At 33.0% G+C, this 21,208-nt stretch overlaps 1 protein-coding gene across 2 annotated transcripts in view; it reads left to right on the plus strand.

Annotated features, from left to right (window-relative positions):
- LOC118191056 (cytochrome P450 4V2-like) overlaps positions 1-21,208 on the plus strand; it is a 54,270-nt gene that overhangs the window by 15,419 nt on the left and 17,643 nt on the right. For both annotated transcript variants that reach the window (XM_085827312.1, XM_085827318.1), the window contains exons 2-7: positions 5,178-5,290; positions 8,151-8,236; positions 10,721-10,911; positions 15,437-15,506; positions 17,110-17,236; positions 19,218-19,376. In XM_085827312.1, the coding sequence (XP_085683438.1) occupies positions 5,178-5,290; positions 8,151-8,236; positions 10,721-10,911; positions 15,437-15,506; positions 17,110-17,236; positions 19,218-19,376 (746 nt within the window). The remainder of the gene's footprint in view (positions 1-5,177; positions 5,291-8,150; positions 8,237-10,720; positions 10,912-15,436; positions 15,507-17,109; positions 17,237-19,217; positions 19,377-21,208) is intronic.

Raw genomic sequence — 21,208 nt, forward strand, 5'->3', positions numbered from 1 at the left:
AAATCTGCTTCACGGCGTTTTCTATCATAATATAACTTCTGTCTATTTCTTGCCGTATCCGAGGTTTTAAGCGCCTGATCAATTAGCTTTTGCACGTCCTTTTGTTTAAACTCCTGCTCTCTTTGTTGCACAAAGAATAATTTATCTAAAGGCGTAATTAACTTTCTGCCTAAAAATAATTCTGCTGGAGTTTTTCCCGTAGTATCATGATGTGCCGTTCTTAAAGCATAAGCTAATTCATTTATGTAGCCATCCCAGCGCTTGTGATGTGTGCTAACGTAACTGCGAATTATTTTTACAATGTTTTTATTAACTCTTTCTGCTATGTTACCCTGTGGTCTATACGGAACCATTTTGATATGGCGTATATCAAGTCCATTGCATATGTTTTCAAATATTTGACTAATGAATTGTTTTCCGTTATCGCTAATGACTTTTATCGGTGCACCGTATTTTAAAATGTATCTGTGTAAGAATGCATCTGCCGCAATTTCCAGGTTTTCGTCCCCCTCAGGGAATTTTAAAACAGGGGCATTAATAAGCGCTTCTTTTAATCTTTCAAAAGCTGTGTTAGCTTCCGCTGTCCACGTAAATTTACTCTTTTTTCTTTTGATTACTAAGAGTGGTTCAACAATATTAGCGAAATCTTTTATGAAAGATCGATAGTAAGAACATAGTCCAAGGAAAGACGAAAGTTTCTTGGCGGTGTTGGGCGGTGGGAAATTCTTAATAGCTTTTATTTTTGAATCTTGCGTTTCTATACCCTTTTGCGAAATTTTATAACCGAGATATTTAAGTTCTTTAGTTGCGAACTTGCAGTTTGAGGCGTTAATTGTAAGACCGGCCTCTTTTAATAATTTAAAAACTTGTTCGAGGTCATTAATGTGTTGTTCCAACGTACTACTCGTTATAATTATATCATCTAGATAAATTAAAGTTGATTTTCCTAGGACAGGCTTTAGAACAATGTCCATAGCTCTCTGGAATGTTGATGGGGCCCCACACAACCCAAAAGGCATGCGTAAAAATGCATAAGTGCCCGATTTTGTTATAAACGCGGTTTTATGTATATCTTCGGGTCTCATAGCTATTTGATAGTAGCCAGACGTTAAGTCCAAAGTAGACATATATCTCGTCGATTTGATCTGTCTAATGATCTCGTCTATAACCGGCAAAGGGTAAACTGGAAATTTAGTTATGCTATTTAGTTTTCTATAATCGATAGCAAACCTCCAAGCCCTTTTATCCGAAGGAGAAACTCGTTCTTTTTCCTACATAGTACGACTGGACTCGCGTACTCACTATTTATGGGCGTTATTATTTTATTCTTTAACATCTCCTGAATATGTTCTTCGATGATTAAGTCTTTTTGTTTATCATAGCGATACGGTTTAGTCCTACAAAGTTTTTCGGCATTTAATTGAATCTTGTGAGTCACGATCTGACAGTTTCCCTGTTTTTCTGAAAACAAATGAGAAAAATTCCTCACCACTTGCTGTATTGCTTTACTTTCCTGGTCATTCAAATGGCTAAGGTCCAATTCAGGTGTCTCCACCGGTTCCACCACCCTCTGGTCCATCTCCAGCACCACGGAACTATCTTGAAAATTTAATTTGGCCCTCGCGGCCCTTAAAAAGTCCATACCTAAAATAAGAGAGTGTTGGAGGTCTTTCACCACAAAAATTAATACTTTGAGATTTTCCTCTTTTATCTGTAAGTTTAATGATACTTTCCCGATGCAGTGATGTGTTTTTCCTTGCGCCGCTATAATTTCCGTATTTCTGGTTTTAAAGAGTCGTATCCTAAAAAAATTCTTTTTGAAGAACTTTTCACTCATGAAATTTCCTTCTGCCCCTGTATCGATGAGGGCTTCTACTCGTACATCGCCAACCAGGACTTGTATAATTGGTAGCTGTGAGTTTTTTACGATGACTGTATTTAGATGTCTATTTGAGGGTTTTTCTAAAACTTCCGGGGTCTGGACCCTCCCTTTCACAGGCCCCTCTAGTCGTTTAAAGCTTTCCTTTCAATCTGTGTCTTCTGGGTACGCGGATGCTTATTTTCAAATTTTCTTTTTGGGCCTTGACCTTCGAGTTTCGATGCGTTAGCTTGATAGTTCTTTCCCCCATACGAGCGATTTCCATTTCTGGTTTCCTCCTTCCTTCTGGTACTTTGAGAATATGTTTCCCCTCTCGCTCTTTCCGCTATTCTGCGATTTTGAAATTTCACCGCCAATTCGAAAAGTTCCTGCAATGTGGTTAGGTTTCTAATTTCAAAGTAGTCTTGAACAGCGGCTAACAATCTTGGTAATATTATTTCAATAATCTCCGCATCGGGTTTCTTCCCATACAACATATCCGTTAGTTTGATTTTTCGTAAAATAAAGTCCGTCAATTGTGCTGTATCCCGTTGATAGAAACTATATAGCTCGGTTTCCAGCCGTGCGCGATCTTTCACTATGGGGAAGGCCTTTACTAACGATTTTTTGAAATTTTCAAATGTATACGTCGGGCTTCCAAATTCACCTAGAAGAAATTTGCCTATATTTTTCCACCATAGCGCGGCCTGTCCTCTTAGTGCTGATGTGGCAATAGCAACTTTTTGTCTTTCAGGCACAGGATAGAGCTGAAAGTGGTTTTCTATACCTTCTAAAAATACGGACACCGAATTTTTTCCGTCGAAATAGACGTTTGGCTTGATTGATGCTCTCAAAGTCTGGACCAGGTATCCAAATCCTTCTAACTGCGTTGTCATTTCTTGTTGTTGTCCAGCGGCTTCCATCCAGTTTTCGGCCATTTCAGTTCGATAAGTGTTCGGGCGCCAATATAACGTTGCGCGCCTCTAACTAGCACGCAACCAAGAGGTGACTGTGAAAGCTTGTATAAACCACAGAGTCTTATAAAGGGTTTAAGTCCCTTTTTATTCAACGTAATAAATTACAATGGCTTCCTCTTGACGCTTACAGACTGTGCCCACTAGGCAGTCAAATAAAAATAAGAACCTGAAAAGAAAGTAAAGACAATATTCTAACTACGAGGCTCTCTAAAATAACTAACTCACCGCGTTTTACAAATACCGCAGCTAATTCAGCAGACTTGAAGCTCACTGGAACAATTGCAACTACTTCCCGCCAAGCACATAGGCCGCAACGCGGGGTTCTTCAATTCTCGATTTCTACCTCCGCGCTCGCTAAGTAAGAATAACTCTCTCACCGAACTTGTTTCCTTCTATTTAAATCAGAATACTTCCGCTGATAATTTGAATCCTTGCGCGTTCTACTCAAATTTACATATTCTGGCATTGGCAGTTCCAGGGGAAAGTAAGGCTTGACAGGAAAGATAGTTTAAACTTAAAATAAATGTTAGTTAAAATAAATATAAACCCTACAAGTTATACAAACATTAGTATTATTTTAAATTGGCGACTTCTGTGAGGGGGTCCTGTGGCCCCTCACCCTTCCCTATACCATCTTGGGGTGCTCTAGACAAGGGGTACGCGAAGCTATACCAATTAACCGCTATGGTAGAGGGATGATTCTCGTGTCCTCCGTCACATGTCCACTTGTACAAGATGGGGCCCTCTGATCACATTTAATAAATAGTTACGCAGATGCTCTTACCTTTTCTAGTTTAAGAGGGTCTGCTATCTAAGATCTGCTCCTTCAATAATAAATAAACTTAAAAATATAAAAAATAACATTTAATGATTTTATAATAATTATTACTAATATTCAATAGTTTGTGTAAAACGTTAGCGTTCACATTAATCAACATAGCTCTCTCAGAAAAGTCATTAATGTAACGCTTGCTTTCCTGAACGTAAGATTTCCTTTCCCTCAGTGTCAGGTATTCAATCTCTGGAACTAGCACTTGTAGGGAAGATTTGGTTTTATCAAAGTATCTGCATAAGTGCAGTCCACCGTATGGAATTGTCCACTATAAAAGCGCCACTAACGTGTTATAAGATTAGCAGGATTGTCGTTGATTGAATAATAAAACCAAATATCTAGCTTAGTGAACTTTTGAATCTGCTCAACAAGATTTCGAGCGAAAGACAGCCACCTTCTGCTGGATACATTGCTGAAATAAATGTCACTTCAGAATCTCCTTAAAAAGGAATATTTGTTCAACCTTTAAGATCTAGAAACTTTTTTCTGTTCTATTCCAAATTTTGGAACATACAATATACGAATTAATACAATATACGAATTCTAGTCGAAGCAGGGAAATTTTTTTCACAGCTGAAATTCTACTTTTAGAAGTCAGCAAATTTTCAAATATTCGTTCTCGATTCTGCACGTTTACATAAACGACTGCACCATACGATTTTTGGCTTGCGTCAGAAAGAACGTATACGTGGTTCTGTATATTTTCATCACGTAAATTTAAAACAAATCTTGGAATACTAATGTTACTTGGTTATGAAAGATTGTTACATTGAGATAACTCGTAATTCAAGTCAGAGGGAAGCTCAACATCCTATGGTAGTTTACGTAAACGTTAGGTTTTATAACAAAACTTTTAGTTTAGCAGTGAATGGTATGAGCAGTCAAAAGAGTCCTATACTTTTCCAGCTGTTTGGAGATTGAAGCGCCTGGTATTTTTTTTTCTTCTGGAAATTTTAATCAAACAAGATATGCATTCAAGCTGTCTTCCTGAATGACCAATTGAATTCCTGATATTTTTAGTATACTTTCATTTAAGCTTAGTAGATAAATGTCAAAATATTCTTCTTCCTATTTTTTAACTGGCACTCAACCAGTAGCATGTGTTAACGCCAATAGTTCAACCCGAGCTCATATTTGCCATTAGTCAGAATGTCATAAACAGCAGGAACAGCAGCTTTAATGTTTAGTTTTGAAGACAAGCAAATCAAACAGAAATAAGGAAATAAAAATTTAATTAAATTTTAAAAATAGTTATTACGGTTTAGTTATTTCACACAAAAGACTTGTATTAAAATTCTTTTATGCTAGAAAATGTATTAAACTTCTTTTATGCTTCCATGCTAGGAGACAACAAAAAACATCACTATAAATCACATAAAAAATTCCAGTTTCCAGTAATCAATAGCATTTGAAATATTTTTTTAACTTTCATACTTTTTAGTGCTTATATACTAAATTTTTATTTATATAAATGAAATAATTAGCATACTAATTTTCTATACATTTCCAGTTCTTCTTCAAATCCTGAGTGCCTATACTGAATTATTCAGAGACAAAAAGCTCTTCTGCTTCTGGATATCATATTCTCCCTATGTTTTATTCGTAAAGTCTGAAGCAGTAGAAGTAAGTAATTTATTTATCAGTGCATACCTTTTTAACTATTATTCTCTTATGCCTGACAATAAACCTAAATATTAATAAAATAAAATATATATGAAAAATATCAAGCTTAATATTATACGCTTTATTTCTCTCTGTGCTACTCCCGAGTGAAAGCTACTATTTCTTACCAGCAATTTTATGATGTACTAATGCTCACGAGGTTACAGAAAAGTGATTCAATAATATCCCAGGTAGCACAGCAACGTCGTAACGACGTTGCAAACTCGTTGCAAATACGTTCCAATATGTCGTCTTTAAGACGCCCAGATGTCCGCGAACATCCATTGTTTTGCAACCATTGCAAAGACGTCTTTATTACGTCTTTGCACATGAAGTTTTTGTCGCATAGACGTCGTTATTGCGTCTTTCGCAGGTGATATTTTGGTTGTGAAAGCACCGTATCACGACGTCTGAAAGACGCCTAAATGTTCGCAAAATTCCACCTCTTTCTAACAGTTGTGAAAATGTCGTTATTATGTCCTTGTGTTACATATTGATTTATGCAGAAAAATAAGCTTAATAATTAATATATTTTTCCTTCTTTTTTAAAATTTTGTATTCCTTGTATTTATCTAAAGTTTAAATATTTTATCATTTCCTGAAAACCATAAGATAATACAATTTTTTTTCTCTTTAGACTAAATATGCATAATTAATAATAGCCTTGATTATTTTCAGTACTTTAAACGTATATTTATTAAATAACTTGAATTCTAAGTTACGATTATTTAAGATTTCATCATTTTCCCCTTAAGTGAGAGTAATTATGAAAGTGGTTATTATAAATATATAACATTAATAGTAGGTTTTAAGTAAATAAAACTCAATTAGACATAAATAAAAGTAAATATATGTGAGTAAAAAACAGAGCGTTTCTGATAACTGTATTATCACTTTTATTTCTGGTCAAATCACGGAGACATTAAAAATTGCCCCTGTCATGATAAATTAGGAAGCGGTTCTTAAGGTAACATAATAAGTAATTTACCTGAACTCAAGTATAATTAAATTTATTCCCATTTCACAGTAAAAAAATATAACCATTACCTTCTATATCTCCAAGATATGCAAATTAAAGACAGTATAAAGTAGTTAATAAATGTGATCAAAAATATACCTAAATCTAATAACTTCCCATATTCATATGTAAAATGAAATAAAAACCTAACAAACAACATACATGACAGCACTATTTAAGAAAAAACATGAACTAGTAGTGTTTGAAAGTATAAATAGCAGAAGGAAGGTAACATAACTAAAATTTCTAATTAATAAAAAAATTATTTGTGTTTTTAAATAGTAAGCAATTAAAAGTGAAATAATTATGGATTGCAGTATTTACTAGTAATACTGATGTTTCTTAACACCATTTATTTCGATCATATGTTAATGTATTTATTTTTAGTTCCTACATTTTAGAGTAGTGGTAGATTACAGTGATTATTTCATGCACTTTTTATAATCAAAAACTTTTCTTTTGTTACTGTACAGAAATAATTTAAATAATATAGTATATGATAGTAAGTTAAGTACGTTAAATAGCACACGATGAAAAAATAAAACCGACTTTCCAACATTCATTTATTGAGATAAATATACCTAATTTCCAACATTAATTTATTGAGATAATCTAATAAACATACAATAAGGGCAATATTTAAAAAAACGGTTAGTTTAACAAGAGATGTCCTGACCAGCATATTCATAATCTGGAATCCCATTTTATTTAATTCGTTCCTAATATATAATGAAATATGGGTAATTAAGGCTCTTTTTCAATATCTAGGTAGTAATTAGAAACTTTCTCCGTGTCCAAGAGATTTTTGTTTTCTGTGGTTCAATCACTTGATGATTTATTTTCGCAGAAATATTGCCCACTTTTAGAGATGCTCGTCATGGAGAGGTTCCACTATATTTATTACTAATATTTATACGCTGTGTTGCTGCAGTTGTGCCCAATAAGCAAATTTCGAAGAATAGTATTAAACATTTGAAAGAAGCATACTTGTTCTGATCGTGGAAAAAATTCTTTTTTTGTTTCAACCAGTGTCGTTTTACTGTTAGAAAACTATTTAAGTTTTCAGACATTCCATAAATAATCTTAAATATATATTTTATTGAATAATTTGTTATTAAATAATTATCTTTTGTCAATTTTTTCGGAAGTTATATTTTCGTCCACGTGTTTAGATTATTCGACATTTTTAAAAGAGAATCCATTTATAGCTCTTCAAATTATTTCACTGTGTGTTTGCCAAGTATAATGTATAGCTACAATAAAATTTCAGAGATTCTTTTAGATAACCCATAACTTTGCAAGTGCCGCAGAACCTTTTACACCTTGATCCGAAGACCTGATGAGCTCTCTCAAACATATATCAGAAAGCACAAATATTTGATTATGGAATTACTTCTCATTACATAAACATCTTTATAAACATGGTGCTGGCAAAAATCGTTCTATTACAATTAAAAAATCTCCGGAATATTTATCGAATACGGGACATTTTCCAGGATATATGCTAGAGCGGGATATAGATGGAAATGCGAAACTGTCCAGTACAATCCGACACATCTGATCATTTTTAAATTCGTCCAAACTTAAAATTAAACTAGAGTACTGTTCTTTTGCTTATAATTTTCGTAATGCATTTTAATTATATATGTGATTTTTTTTTCAAATGTATATATTCTAAGATTAATCAAATTCATTAAAATGTTTGCTCTCTAGAGAAAATTAGAGCTCTCAGAATTCGAAATTACACTTAATAGTTACATTTTAAAGGTATATTTTCAATTGTAATTCAATCTATAATTTTAGGAATTAATATCCGGTACGAAAATGATACAGAAAAGTTGGAACTACGACTGGCTTCATCCTTGGCTAGGAACCGGACTTCTGACCAGGTAAGCTTACGTAAAGCACTAAAACCAAATATCTTTAGTATAAGCCAAAACATTTTCATATTTATTAATTTGTTGCTAATATTTAAAGGGAATTTTAATTAATAAAATTTATTTTCTTAAAAATATGACAGATAACTCAAATTTTAAAAGCAGTAAGTAATATTAAATACTTTAAAATTAAGATAAATCTTCTATTGTGAAATGCCATCAATTGTAATATGCATACTTGAAGTTCGGTTAGATCATCTAAAGAAGGCATTAATTTATGAGAAAATCAATTAAATGAATTAAACCTCTAGGGACATATAACTAATATTTTTGTCATTCAATTTTGTTTAATTGTAAAAATCACCAGTACATTATTCAAGGTATATATAATTTCAATACTTCCATCAGGTCCTCCATCAGAACATCAGAATTGCGTACTTCTAAAATATTTGTATCATTAATATAGTTAATTTCTCACAAATCTGAATCTTGGGAACAGTTTTCATTATTCCCCAATATTATCCATATAATTGGTAATTTATACATAAACAATTGTTTAAATTTTAAATTAAATATAAAAATTTTTGCACTTCCTTTAAAATAAAATGCACTATTATTTCTGGGGTTAAATTTCAGGCTATTGATATTCACTCAGTCAGTTTTGATCTTTCATTATTTTCCCAAAGCTGTCAGCAAAATTTGTATCATTCAAATTTAATCAAGTGTTTGCAAATCGATAGATGTGCAATCAGGAATTCAAAAACATTCAGGATGATTTAGCACAATTTTATCCCTGATCTTTTCAGATAAACTTCCAGATGTTTATTTCATCCAGATTACCCAGTCTTCTATAAGTTTTTATACTATTTTATTAGTGGGCGAGGGCAGTAATATTTTTAGAGAACCTACTTCTCTAAAGCCCCTTGGGCTAAAAAGCCACAGAAATTCAATAGAATTCAGAAAACTTCGTACAAATGCAAAATCATTATAATATTCGGATGTGGTTTACACGAAGTGAGTTTATCCGAGAGTTTTAAGGTTTTTTTTTTTTTTTTTTTTTTTTTTTTTCAAATTCAATCGGTTACATTATGTCTAAAAGCAGTCGGCTAAGACTAACAGTTAATTAGCTTCGAATAAATTCAGTTTAATCATAAGATTTATGATACTTGAACTCAGTTAACAGAATTTACTAAAATAACAGATTTATTAAAACAAGCATCATATATCCCGGGTAAGTGCAAAGACGATGATAAAATTGATAAAATCTTTTACCTGCTCAAGAGTTCTATTTTAGGCCCTGTTATAAAACTCTGGGCACCATTTGAGGATCGAACTAGAAGTTTATCTCTGTAAACAAATGTTCTTAAAACTGAAAACTGTTCGGAGACATTAATTAATTCCAAATTCTACCAAACTATGAGATTCTTGTCATTTAGTCTTAGCCGACTGATTTTGGCCATAATCTGATCGATTGGATTTGAAACAAAAGCAACTTAAAAACTTTCGGAAAAACTCACTTCGTGTAAACCACATAAGAATATTATAATTATTTTGCACCTGTACGACGTTTTCTGCATTCTATTGGACTTCTGTGGCTTTTTAGCCCAAGGGGCGTTAGCGCAGTAGGGAAATTAGTCTCAAAAGACATTTTGCGCGGATTCGCTATAAATGTCCGTTTCACTTTTCAAATTATTGCCACCAAATATTATCGCTCTGTGTTACATTTAAAGAAATTAATGAAGAATCTGCGTGAATGTATCTTTCTCGCATTGTGAAAAAGCAACGGTACCTAGAGCCATCCAATTGTGAATAATATAGTCCTCCACCCGAACATTGGCATTTGGAAACACGAATTTTGAATTTGTTTTATTGTCTATTTCATATTTTGTAAATATTAAATAAATTTTCATTAAAAAACTCAATTATTTCAAAGCCAGCAGTGGCAACACTATAAGGAATAAAACATTATTATCTCCAGTGCGCGAGACTGTCTATCGGAAATTCTGAAGATATGCTGTTTTTAAATATTTTTAGCCCAATGTGGCATTAGCGAAAATACTTTCGAAACGTGCATATGTAAACCTGAGAGCTTTCAGAATTTGTTCATTGTCCTTTGTTTATTTTGTTAATTGTTTTTAACGTAATAAATCTTATCTTGCTCCTGGAAAGTTGGCATTTGCGCATAGATTTAAATAAATGTTTGATTTTTATGACCCTTGCTTTCTTTCCTTTGCATTTCATACCACAGTTTGATGCATATTACTTTCTTGGGAAAAGATGACCGGTTATACAGTCATTGTTCTTACTAATTTTTTGGTCATAATAATCATATGCATAATGTACATAGAAATGTTATAAAGAAATTTAAAAACCTATTCTAAATTATAAAAATTCAAATATTTAAATTTAAATGTTGAATTGCATAAATCTATGTAAATTATTCTTCTATATTTTACTGATTACATTTGACACTTCCATTTTATTTTTCTATTGTAGTTATGGCCCGAAGTGGAAATCTCGTCGCAGGTTATTAACGCCATCTTTCCATTTTGAAATCTTGAAGGATTTTTTGCCCGTCTTCAACGAGCAATCGCAAATCCTCGTAAAAATTCTAGAAAAAGAGACAAAAAAGCCATGGACTGATGTTACCATGCCCATGACGTTATGCAGTCTTGATATTATATGCGGTAAGAACAATTTCTACAAAACTGAGCGGTTAGAATCATTCCACCTGTTCTTCAAATAATAACAAGTATGTCCCAAAATTAAACTATTAAATTTTGTGACATTATTTATATTTTTACGCATAAATTAGAAGGATTCTATACAAAAGTTAAAGTAACCTTTGCTATTTAAATTGAACTTTTTTACTTACTTACTCACCACCAGTTGAGTTGCTGTGCTTCCAGTTATATGACTACCAGCATTCACACTCAAATGGTGGAACATTCTATTGTCGCTAAGCGCAGCCAAAAAGCTCTATGGGAATCAAAATTTGTACCCGAATTTACAAAGTTGCATCGCAAAATGTGTATTTGCGACCTGTGGTTATTAAATAGACCTTGTCAAGACTTTGACTGTGCTGAATGATGATTTTAGCAATATTTTATGCATTATAGTTCTTAACTTACGGAGAATGTTTGCTCTAATTCAAGTAAGTCAGTGGTAATTTGGGTATAAGAAGTTATTCAGGTACATTTTATACTGAACAATATCAACTGGGTATATTAATTGAACATTTTTAACATAAAAGCCACAACTTATGCTACAGACATCTCACCTGTAACTGTAAACTTACGCTACACTTGCGGGGATGTAAATTAAGCAATACGAGGCAACTCAATTCGAACGCTGATAACGTAGTCTAAGGCTGCACAATCGGATTAGTACACTATAGGCTGTTTCATTTAATTTTACCCACGCGTAAGTTTAAAGTATTGGCTAGCAAAAGAATGCAAAATTCGAAATAATCACTTTTAGTCAGAGCTAGAGAGGAATTCTAAGAGCGCAAAGTGAATGCCAGAAAATCTCTCTCTAAAATTAAAAATCCCCGGCTTATATACTCTGAAAGCTATTTTCGATTCTGATGACGAATGCGGAAAGAAGAAGCTGTAGTACAAATCAAACTCATAATAACTGGTTAGTTAACATAAGAACATACCTTAAACATGAGATTTTCAAACTTGCATTGTACTTACAAGATGCTAAAATTATTGAATGCTTCTTAGCCATATTATCTACTACAAAATATCGTGTTCTCTGGTACCAACAAACATACGAAACCTCTAAGAACTTAAATGAGTTATCACTATGTCTTGTCAAGTATCATAAAGACTGAGAAAGGGTGTAAGAGACCCTTTTGCTTAACTTAAAGTTAACAGAAGTGGCGTAGCTAGGGTGGGGAAAGGGGGCGACATGTGTCGCCGGGCGCAGCATCCAAGGGCCGCCAAATTGATGTGATGAAATTGCAGAATGAAATGTTTTCCATTCTTGGTACACAGAATAAGGCGCAAAATCTTCAGTTGTCCCCGGGCGCTGAAAACCTTAGCTACGCCTCTGAACAGAAGGCACCGCTTGTGATAACAAAAGTAGCCAACATTTATGGCTTAAATTATAAATATGGAATTTGACTTAATTAAGAAAATGTGAATTAGCCCAATGGCTAACACAGATAAAGAACGCGAAAGGATCTGACCAAGTCATGGATCTGACCAAGTCATGTGGCAAGCCTAATGATGAGAATAACGCAATGCTGCAGAAACACAGTTGTCATGAGAATCAAAATTAGCAACGGTGTCATCAGTAGGAGGAACACGCTCAATTTCTACTCTCTAAAACTCGTTTCTATGCTACTGCGTTTTGCGCTCTGATTCTACGTTACCTTCCTTTAAATATTCCCTCCTTTCTACTTCATTTGAATACACACGAACTAGAAATTTATATTCTGGTAGGAAAATGGGAAACAAGAAGAACATAAAATAACTGGCTAATAAACTAAACGAAACCTTGTACCTCAATAGTTTAAGAACAGAGCCCATTATGCCAGAATCACCAAGAAAAATGTTTTATTCAGATTTCTCAGTCTATTAATGAGGCTTGGTTTCCTAATACATAACTATTATAAAAATAAATGAACTAGTTTGCGTTTTTTCTCAATTTTGATTTTCTCGCACGAATTTTTCAACAACGTAATTAATTCGCCGCACTATGCTATCAAAAATTTAGCGAACTGTGACCCAGCAGAGGTAAACGACCACGATTTATTCACCACAATCCAAAGTGATGAATATGTAAATACTGTAAATATTTTGTAAATATTTTTCAAATTTCTTGCATTTACTCGCTTTTAATCGCATTTATTCATTTAACCAAGTATCGACTTAGTGTTGTGTTTTGTGTTCGTATGTTTATCATCTTATTTGCATTTGGCAAAGCATCGGACTATTGTGAACTTTAAAGACTTTATTAGCCGATTATGGACTTTGTAATATTTTCTTAAAAACTGTGTTATCAAATTAAAATGTGTTTCTGCGATTGGTTCATATGACCATCACGCCCACTTTTATTGGTTCTACAGATTTACTAATTTTCTAAAGTTTTTCCAACTTTGTATTTAAACTCAAGAAATACTTCCCGCTAGTGACTCCTTCACGTATTTAATTGCTATCAAAGGATTATGGACTCTTTTGAATTGATTAAAAATGAATTACTACTTTTGTATGTTCTGCCAATCAGAGTACGACTCTCAGTCACATGTACTTTAGCTACTCTTACGTATCCATGCTCATTCTCAGTCGACGAAGTTCCTCAGTATGATAAACTGCTCCAGCACCTGTTTTACTGTGAATTAATTCATCTATAAAGAATATCTTCCCCGTATGACTTGCCACCTCTTCAATTTCGCCTGTTTCGGGCGCAGTGCTAAGACACCTTAACTGAATTTAATTAAAAGTGAGCGGCCTCCGGCCTTACTTGAACTATAGGCTAAAACTCATACGTAGTTGAAACCTAGATAATGAAAAGGATGATCTTGATCTTGCGTTTTTTTCTCAACAAGAGAGGAAAGGATAAGGTTACAAGCTATAATCTGTAAAGTAGAAATAATATATAATATACTATTTATGCAGATGGTTAAAAGGGTCACAAACATAAGGTGAAAAAATTAGGAGCTGATATGATTATCAAACAATTTTTCAGTATTTTTAGACTCAGATATGTACATCTGTAACTTTCTACACCTGCTTGTGAAATATCAGACGATTTCAAGGGCAAGGTCACGTTGAGCTGTTCTTTTTGTAACTCCAGCAGGTAGTGATTTCACGAAGGTTGTCTGCGTCCTAGATGATTTTTCTGACATTGCAGATTATAAACGAGTTATTACTTCGACACCATATTTTGAATTAGCTGACGCAGGATATATTTTGGGGTTAAACTTCAAGAAATGTTTACAGATCATACCGATTTAGAAATTTCCAGTTTTATCAGAAATTTGGAAGAAATAAGACACTTTGTTACCAACGTTGCAACTCTTTATTTCTAATCTCTTGCATGATTTGCATACTTGATATCATAGCTGCTCGTGGGGTGCGTGATGCAGAACGGGGCTAAATTTCATAGATTACAGAGATAATATTACTAAGAAATAACTGTTTTACAAGGTAAAATTATGCTTTACGCTTTTCCTTTTCAACACTAATAATGCCTTTGATGATAATGAATGCTTTCCCTCTTCCTATTCTACCGGACCGACATAAAATTTTGTTTCATAAATCTTCCTTCTGCAAAATGACATTTAAATGTACTCAATAACATCATTATTTGACATATGATATTGATATTTGAAAATAGGTATCCTATTAAGATAGAATTGCTTTAATAGTCCAAAGGGGCTTTTTCCCTGAGGGTCTATTGTTTTAGTTTTGCGATTTTGCGTCGAATCACTCTGAATGTTCGTTTCACTTTTCAGCATGTTGCCACCAAATAGTATCGCCCTTTATTATATTCGAAGAAATTAGATAATGAAGAATCTGCATAAATGTATGTATGTTTCTCGCATTGTGAAAAAACAATGGTACCTAGAGCCATCACAGTTTGAATGATGTAATCCTACTGCGAATATGGTCATCGGGAAGCCAAAATTTGAAATTTGTTTTATTATCGATTTCATATTTTGTAAACCTTGAACGAATTTTTGATTAAGAAACTCAAGGCTTTCAAAGCGAGCAAGGGTAACGTTGTACAGAAAAAGTATTTTTATATCCACTGCGTGAGACTGCGTATCGGAAATTCTAAAGATATGCTCAGTTTAAAATTATTTTGCGATATTGTTCTTGGGCTGAATTTTATGGTTTAAGTTCGAAGAACAAGATATTTAATAAATAAAGGTAAAGCACAAAATGTTAAAAAATGCCCCTTTGGATGTAATTTAAAATCTGAAACCTTTCAAATATTCTTTTCTTTGCTTCCCTTCCCCCCTTATTTTTTCCCGCAGTGAATTGAGTTCATAAATTGAGGTAAATCGAGCTTCTTCATTGCTTCATTTAAACCTTCCATGAAAACTACCCACCTACCTTAATCATATTTTTTTTTTTTGTGTATCATGAAATCATAGCAATAAACACTCAAAGAAAATCATAGCTAAGCTTTAGTTATTATTTCATTACAGTTAAATTACCGTAATTAATTAGATACTTTTTTTGTATTTTACATTAGAGACTACACTGGGAGTTTCCATATCAGCTCAACAAAACAGTGATTCTCAATACGTGAAGTCCGTCCTCAGGTAAACTACGCTGTTTTGTTTACTTTCGACAATTAAATGAAATTTAGGGAAAAAATGCGCAGTTTATTTTGTATGCTCTCAAATTTTCAAACTTTTAAGAATTTTCACATAATTTTTTTAAATAAATATTTATTTCATTTCTGCAATATTTTAATTCTATCCTATTCTATTAAGCATATGTTTAGATTGTAATTTTATTTAAAACGTGTTAAACTATGTATCGACTAACGATTAATAGATGAATTTTTATGGTTCTATAATTCACATAGGAAAACTAGGGATATATATGGGAGTAGTAAGTTCAATGGAATTAAGAAATTTGGAAAATTTAGTTTTAAAGTAGCAAGAATTTACTAAATAGAATTAGCTTGCAGTATGTAAATAAGAGAAAATCCATAGGTAGCCAGCTCCTTTGTTGGAGGGCGATAAAAATAGCAAAGCTAAGAAGATGTCAAATCCTTCACTTTAAGGTAATTTATGTAAATCTTGTTGGAATGAATTAGTTTACTGAAATGAATGTTGTTAATGAACTGAATGTTGCTAAAATGAATTCAGTCGTATTTTCTTTCTGTTACGTATGATCAGGAAAAGAAAAGGATTATACATGTTATACATTAGTCTTCTGTGTATTCCTTTTTTAGTTGCTGCCTCAGTTGAGTAAATTGAGATGTTGTTTATAATTTGACAAACAGATGGTAATTTAATGTTACAAAATCTTCAGAAGCTCAAGAAAATGCGAATTTTGTATTTTTATTCTTAGCATTCATTAATGTATAAGGTATTTCTCCCGCCTTCATGACATGCCTTCGTGGTGTGGTGGTCTGCACGCTGGGCCGGTATTCCAGAGTTCCGTGGTTCGATTCCTGTAGAAGGCATTTGCTCATTTTTCATCTTGCCCGCTTCCGAAAATACCTAATATCTCTACAAATGTTTTAAAAAATTTAAATATATCTCAAAAGGGAAATATGTTACTTTAGTTCCAGAAAACTTTTAATCTAACCTGCCCTGAAACAATACGTTTGACCGAAGCAAGATTAATGTAAAACCCCTAAATGTTTTATTTTCTTTTTACTTTTTTAATATTAGTTTATTCTTTTTTTGGGGATGTATTTAGTACTAAAAATTAAAGATTAAATCCCAGATAAATCATTCTGGTTTCTGTCAAAAATATGCACAAGTCCTTTCCTACAATAGCATAGAGTTCATTGATACAATAGTATATCTTTCATTACAAATTTCCTAAAACATATTGACGATACTATACCATTTCCTTATTAAAAAACGCTAGTTTTATTAAAACCACAAAAGCTTTCCTTTAACAAGCTATGCAAACAAGCTGTTCGATGCGATTTTAAATGCGATTGTCAAATAGTACCCACTGGAAATCAAAACACCAAATTTCGTAACAGAAAAGGACCAATATTTTTTGTAATATTGCATTTTGTAAAATTTTCTGTTCGGCAAATAACAATATACAGAAAGAAATCTTCAAAATTAATAATCAAAACAGTTTGAAGCTGGCTCCATAATTTGGATAGAATATGAAATATTTTTTCTCATAATTAATATTTAAATTTTTGTAATATTATTTTTGCTACTTTAGAACATCGGAAATTCTTATGGAAAGGATGTTGAATCCACTATATTGGGTAGAATGGATTTTTGGATTTACAAAAAGGGGCAGACAGTTCAGAAGTGATTTAAAGCTCTTGCACAACTTTACAAGAACAGTAAGAATGTCCATTTACTTTCATATCTCATATTTTTAGAATAATGTTTGCAAAGTATAAGGCATATAATATTTTCTTTCACGTAAAGTTAATAATATCCTTTAAATAAGGAACTTATAAAGAAGCAGGTAATTTTATCTTCCGCTTTTCGATTTCAGTATAGGTATTTACAGTGTATTCCGGCGTATAACACGTACTTTTAATACAAAAAATAAGATCGAAATTTACGGATGTTTGTTTACGCCGCATATTAAAGTGAGAGGAAAGGTGAGGATAAACAAATTAGATTTCTACCTGTACCATGATGCTGTTCATTTAAAAGCAATGACTTGCCTTAAGAACTTAAACAATTGTCTTTATTGGATAACTTGAAAAATTCGTCATATTCGACTTCCGTTATATCTTCAGGCACGTCATCCAGTTCTGTTTCATCTTTACCATCATTGTTCTTCTGATCCGTTAATAAGTAATCATACTCGATTCTATCTGCATATTGTTATACATACTGCATTTTTAAATGGATTTTGAATTATTTTGTGTTTTATTTCATTTCATACTTTTATTATACACTCGCATACTATTTCTAGACTGGTCTGACGCATTTCGCCTCCTTTTTATGAACGTTTTTTCACTTTGTAACATCCACATATTCCACTGTCATTTTAAATTTCCCTTGAGTGCTTTATTGACACACACATCTACAGGATGAATTGAGTTTATAACTGCCGTATCTGGGTTACACTCTTCAATTTCTTCGTATTATCCGTTAGATGGGATCTGAACATGTCCAAAACTAAAAGATTTTCTGAATTCTTTAAGTCTGGTTTGGTTTGGCAAATTTGATTATGGTAAAACACACGAGGACTATCTACTTAAGAGAAGGGACACCTTCGTGGAAACCTTTCTAAGAGAAACCGATTCGTATATACGTTAAACATGGGAAAAACAACGAAAACACCCATGCAGTCAACCCGTTCGCCGGGATTTGAACCCTGGTCCGAACTGGCACGGTTCAGCGATATTACAGGACGTTTCTGCCAAACATTTTTTATCCACAATTTCTTATTGTTTTCGTCCATTTGGGAAATTATATTTAGGCATCATCTTTGTTTTAAAAAAATCATAGGTTTTAATTTTTTACCGTTCGCTAAGCAGGAAAGCACTACGGTGAGGTGAGATTTTCATGACCTGTAGTTTCATCCATATTTTCAATTTGTGGCAGTAAGTGTTTTTTTTTTCGGGGGGGGGCCTTTGCAAGTCAGTAACATATTTCTGAAAACTTATGTATTTGTTGTCCAAATCTTTCGGAAGCCTTTGTGAAACTGTTTACTTTTGCCCTCGTGGAACTAAATTATTCCGGGCCATAAATCGACTGCACCCATTCCAAGTTGCTTTAAAGCTTTCACTTTTCTTCTAAGATACACCAGTTCGTACTCCTTTAGGCAAAGCACATCTGTTCTTTGGCATATAAATTATTGTAATTTCATATTTTTCTTCTCCTCTGTTCTGAAGCTTTCACAGACCAGACATCCTTGTTGAAGCAAGATTTGCATTTTGCATTGAAACCGAGTCACCTGGACGATGTAAAATGCCTCAGTGTATCGGCGGACTTGCCGTCAGTGGAAAGATAGAAAAGCACATTTTTTCTCATATAAAAGATAAATAACATTTTAGGACTTGCCAATCAGTTTGTAATTTTAAAAACTAAATTATTAAATGCTATGTATTCATTACTCACCACTGAATGTTTTTATTTATTAGAAATAAGTGAAGTTTTAATAATTATTTCTTGCTAATATCAATTAAATGGAAGTATTAGCCATGTATTTAAAATCTGTCCAATGGCTGCATGAAAGTACACATGCTTTTATTAGTTACATAAAATAAATGTGTATGAAATTTGTGATTTTTTTTATATTATATCTGCTCTCGTTATTAAAATGATCGTATTTATTCTTTTCTAAACTATTTATTTGTTAAGGTCATTCAAGAAAAGAAAAAGAAACTTTTATGTGGAGACGCTGAAATTACTAAAAGGAAAAGGAAAGCATTCTTGGATTTGTTGCTAGAACATCACTTAGAAACAAAGAGCCTTAGCGAGGAAGATATTAGAGAAGAGGTTGATACATTCACTTTTGCGGTAAAATGAAATTTTTAATCTTCAACATCTAAAGAGTGAGTTCAAACTGCGACCTTACTTCATAATAAAATATGATCTAATGTTCTAGCCGAGGGAAATTTTTTACTTTAGTGAACTACTTTTATGTTAGAAAAAAGCAGAAACAATAAAACTGCTAAAACATTATTCCATAGATTATCATTTTCGCACACTATAATCCCTATTAAAAAGACGAGTATGTTAGGGAGAAAAGGGGTGTTACCTGTAATTCGTTGGTACTAAAGTTACGCGGTTGGTGTTACGCGGTAATCCACTTTACATTTAATAAACATTCTTAGAATCAGTTAACTCTATCAATGCAAATTCACACTCAGTAAAACTAAACCTGAAAAACAAAAAAGAATAAATCTTCGCTGGTAACAGACAATGCTATCTCTCTACTAATCCATTACTTCAATTCACATAAACTACATATTCAATCAATTTCTAAATTAACGCAAGAGCAACAAAGTTCAGTTTCATTAATTCAAATCGTCACAAACGTGAGAGAAGAAATATTCATTTTACAATATGTCATTTTCTCATAAATTAAAAAATCAAGAGTTTAAATACTTCCTCGGCACCTACGTATGCTTATGTTATTTCACTTTTTAGGTATTTTATTTAAATTGAAATTGTAAAGAGTTTAGTAGATATATATATATATAGCAGTTAAAATCTTTAGCTCTATTTATTTTCAATTTTCCTAACAAAGATAGGGAGCATTTCTTTCTGAATATTTAGATGGAAACGACTTCTTTGTTTTTCTCAACAAACCGAGAAGTCTTTCGCGTCGCGCGAGTTTAGTTTACTGGGTGGTAAGGTAAAGGAAGATTTAATTGGCGTCTTTGCTTCACTTTTCTTTGTGAATGCTGAAGGTGTTGAATAAATGAGTTTCTTTCCGACGGAAGGGCGTCTGTAAATTTCTTATTTTAAGAGCAGCTGTGATTTCTATCTTTTGTTGTTTTTCAGCTTGTTAGCTGGGGTCGAATTTGGTTTCTCACGAGTTGAGTGACTTACGACGCGTTGGGTGACTTCTGACGCGTTGGGTGAAATCTGGAACCAAGCTGAGGTCTTTGTGATGCGTCTCTATTTCTATTTGTCAAAGGGAGTGAAGTTATAACAACAAAATAAAAAAGAGAAAATTTTGGGTTGGTCAAGTTTAATTTTATGTGTAATTTTTTGATGTAGGAAAAAATGTCACCCGGAAAATAAGTAAGGGAAAGAACGGCACCGGAAAATTAGGAAACGGAAAATAAGTCACCCTGCGTTTGCAATGGGAAATATAAGGCATATTTAGAAAGATCGTGAAGCTAGCGCAATGTTGCAAATGCGGAGAGAATCACCGTACCAGTGAATGCAAATTAAAGGATAAACAAACTCCCAAATGTGTTTTCTGTGGGCAATCTCGTGTTAGTTCCTTCACTGGATGTATTGAATATCAACAGAGACTAGCAGAAATTAATCGTAAAAAGACCCAGAAGCTTAATATTCAAAACGCTATTAAGAAAGAACAACCGCAGATGTCGACTGAAAATTTGGAAAACTTCCATCCTCTTACCCAAGAAAACCGAAGCCAGAATAATTCGGTTAAAAACGCAAGCAACAATAGAAGACTCCAGAACAAGTTCCCAGATACAAATACCTTTGAAAACATCCAAAATACGCTTGAGAATGAAGGAATTTTATCTCTTCTCCGTAAACTCATGAACCTAATCCAAAGACTAAAAAATGCGAAAACTATGATAGATAAATTAACAATCGGATTCTAAGCATTGCAGTATATATTGATGTTAACTGAAACAGAAGAAGAT

The sequence above is a fragment of the Stegodyphus dumicola genome, chromosome 1 (genome assembly GCF_044657685.1).
Source record: "Stegodyphus dumicola isolate Sdum_Otavi_A_Nest chromosome 1, ASM4465768v1".
Taxonomy (NCBI): domain Eukaryota; kingdom Metazoa; phylum Arthropoda; class Arachnida; order Araneae; family Eresidae; genus Stegodyphus; species Stegodyphus dumicola.